The 1,314-nt window shown below is 43.3% G+C and overlaps 1 protein-coding gene across 1 annotated transcript; it reads left to right on the forward strand.

The window, feature by feature from the left end:
• On the forward strand, positions 1 to 339 carry LOC311145082 (T-cell acute lymphocytic leukemia protein 2-like; the record flags this gene model as incomplete). The annotated part of the gene is made up of 1 exon (XM_084181260.1): positions 1 to 339. One exon carries the CDS (start codon positions 1 to 3, stop codon positions 337 to 339), a length of 339 nt encoding a protein of 112 aa, XP_084037386.1.
• Between the last annotated feature and the right edge of the window lie 975 nt (positions 340 to 1,314).

Consider the following 1,314-nt stretch of genomic DNA (forward strand, 5'->3'; position numbering starts at 1 on the left):
ATGACCAAGAAGGTGTTCACCAACACACGGGAGCGCTGGCGGCAGCACAACGTCAACACTGCCTTCACTGAGCTCCGCAAGCTCATCCCCACCCACCCACCAGAGAAGAAGCTGAGCAAGAACGAGATCCTGCGGCTGGCCATGCGCTACATCAACTTCCTGGTGCAGCTGCTGGAGAGCCAGAGTGGTCAGCCGGCCTCGCACTCCCCCACCGCCCTGCTCACCTTCCTCAGGGGAAATGTGGAACGTCTCCACTCCTCCTCCCGGACCTGGGGCCTGGCCAGCGACACTGATGCCCCCTCCCCTGGATCAAGCTGTGACAGTACCGAGGCCTGGTAGTGTGCCTGCTGCAGTTTCCTCTGATGGGTGATCATCCACCACTCCCTGGGGTAAAACTGTCTGTCACCATGCCCCCATCCATAGACTCCATTTTAGCTCTGCGACACTTGAGGAGGACAGTGTTGGTGGTGATGGCAAGCAGACGATGTTTGTGTGGTGTTTGTGGATGATGCTGTCCCTGCTGAATTAAAGAGATGGAGATGACTTTATTTAGCTACACTTATATGTTGATATTATGACAGGGGATGATGGGAGCCTTGTGAAATGTAATCTGTTATCTGCATGGATGTACCGGTAGCTTGGATGTATTCCCATCTTCATGTCTGACATGTATGTTCATCCTGTCGGTAGTGAAAGATGTCTGCATCAAAAACGTTTAGTTTTGAAATGAGAAATAAGGATGCATTAAGGCCATGAAGGACAATTTAAAGGATTAAGAAATAGAAAATGTCAAGGAATTTTTTGGAGGAAAGTCATTTCAGGAAAGATAAAGTCTTGTCCAATTCACCAAGGACTGCAATCCAATTACAAAAATCTATGGGGACTTTTTTTGTGTGTGCTGAAATTACAATTTTATGATGAGACCTTGCTTACTTGCAAAGCACTATTTATTATCAAATCCTGCAATATGACCACATTCCTTGAGTGACACATTGCTCTTATATGTACTGATTACGTACAGTATTGATTGATTATTTATTTGGACAACAGGGAATGAGCTGTAGGATAACACAACTGACAATCCTCTTTGAAATATGTTTCAATTGCAGGACTGTATTGAATGAACAGATAACAGGAATAGTTTTTCTCTGTCCATTCAAGTATTTATTCATCTTGCTCTTTTTGTACAATAAGCATGTCATGTAGCCAAAGATTTTTATTTGACCATCTTTTGTCAAGGCTATTGTGATTAATATGCTTTTTTTTGTAAAATGTTGGTTAATATTGTTAATGTTATTTATTGGAACTATTTAT

The sequence above is a fragment of the Coregonus lavaretus genome (assembly GCF_964263955.1).
Source record: "Coregonus lavaretus genome assembly, chromosome: 17".
NCBI lineage: Eukaryota > Metazoa > Chordata > Actinopteri > Salmoniformes > Salmonidae > Coregonus > Coregonus lavaretus.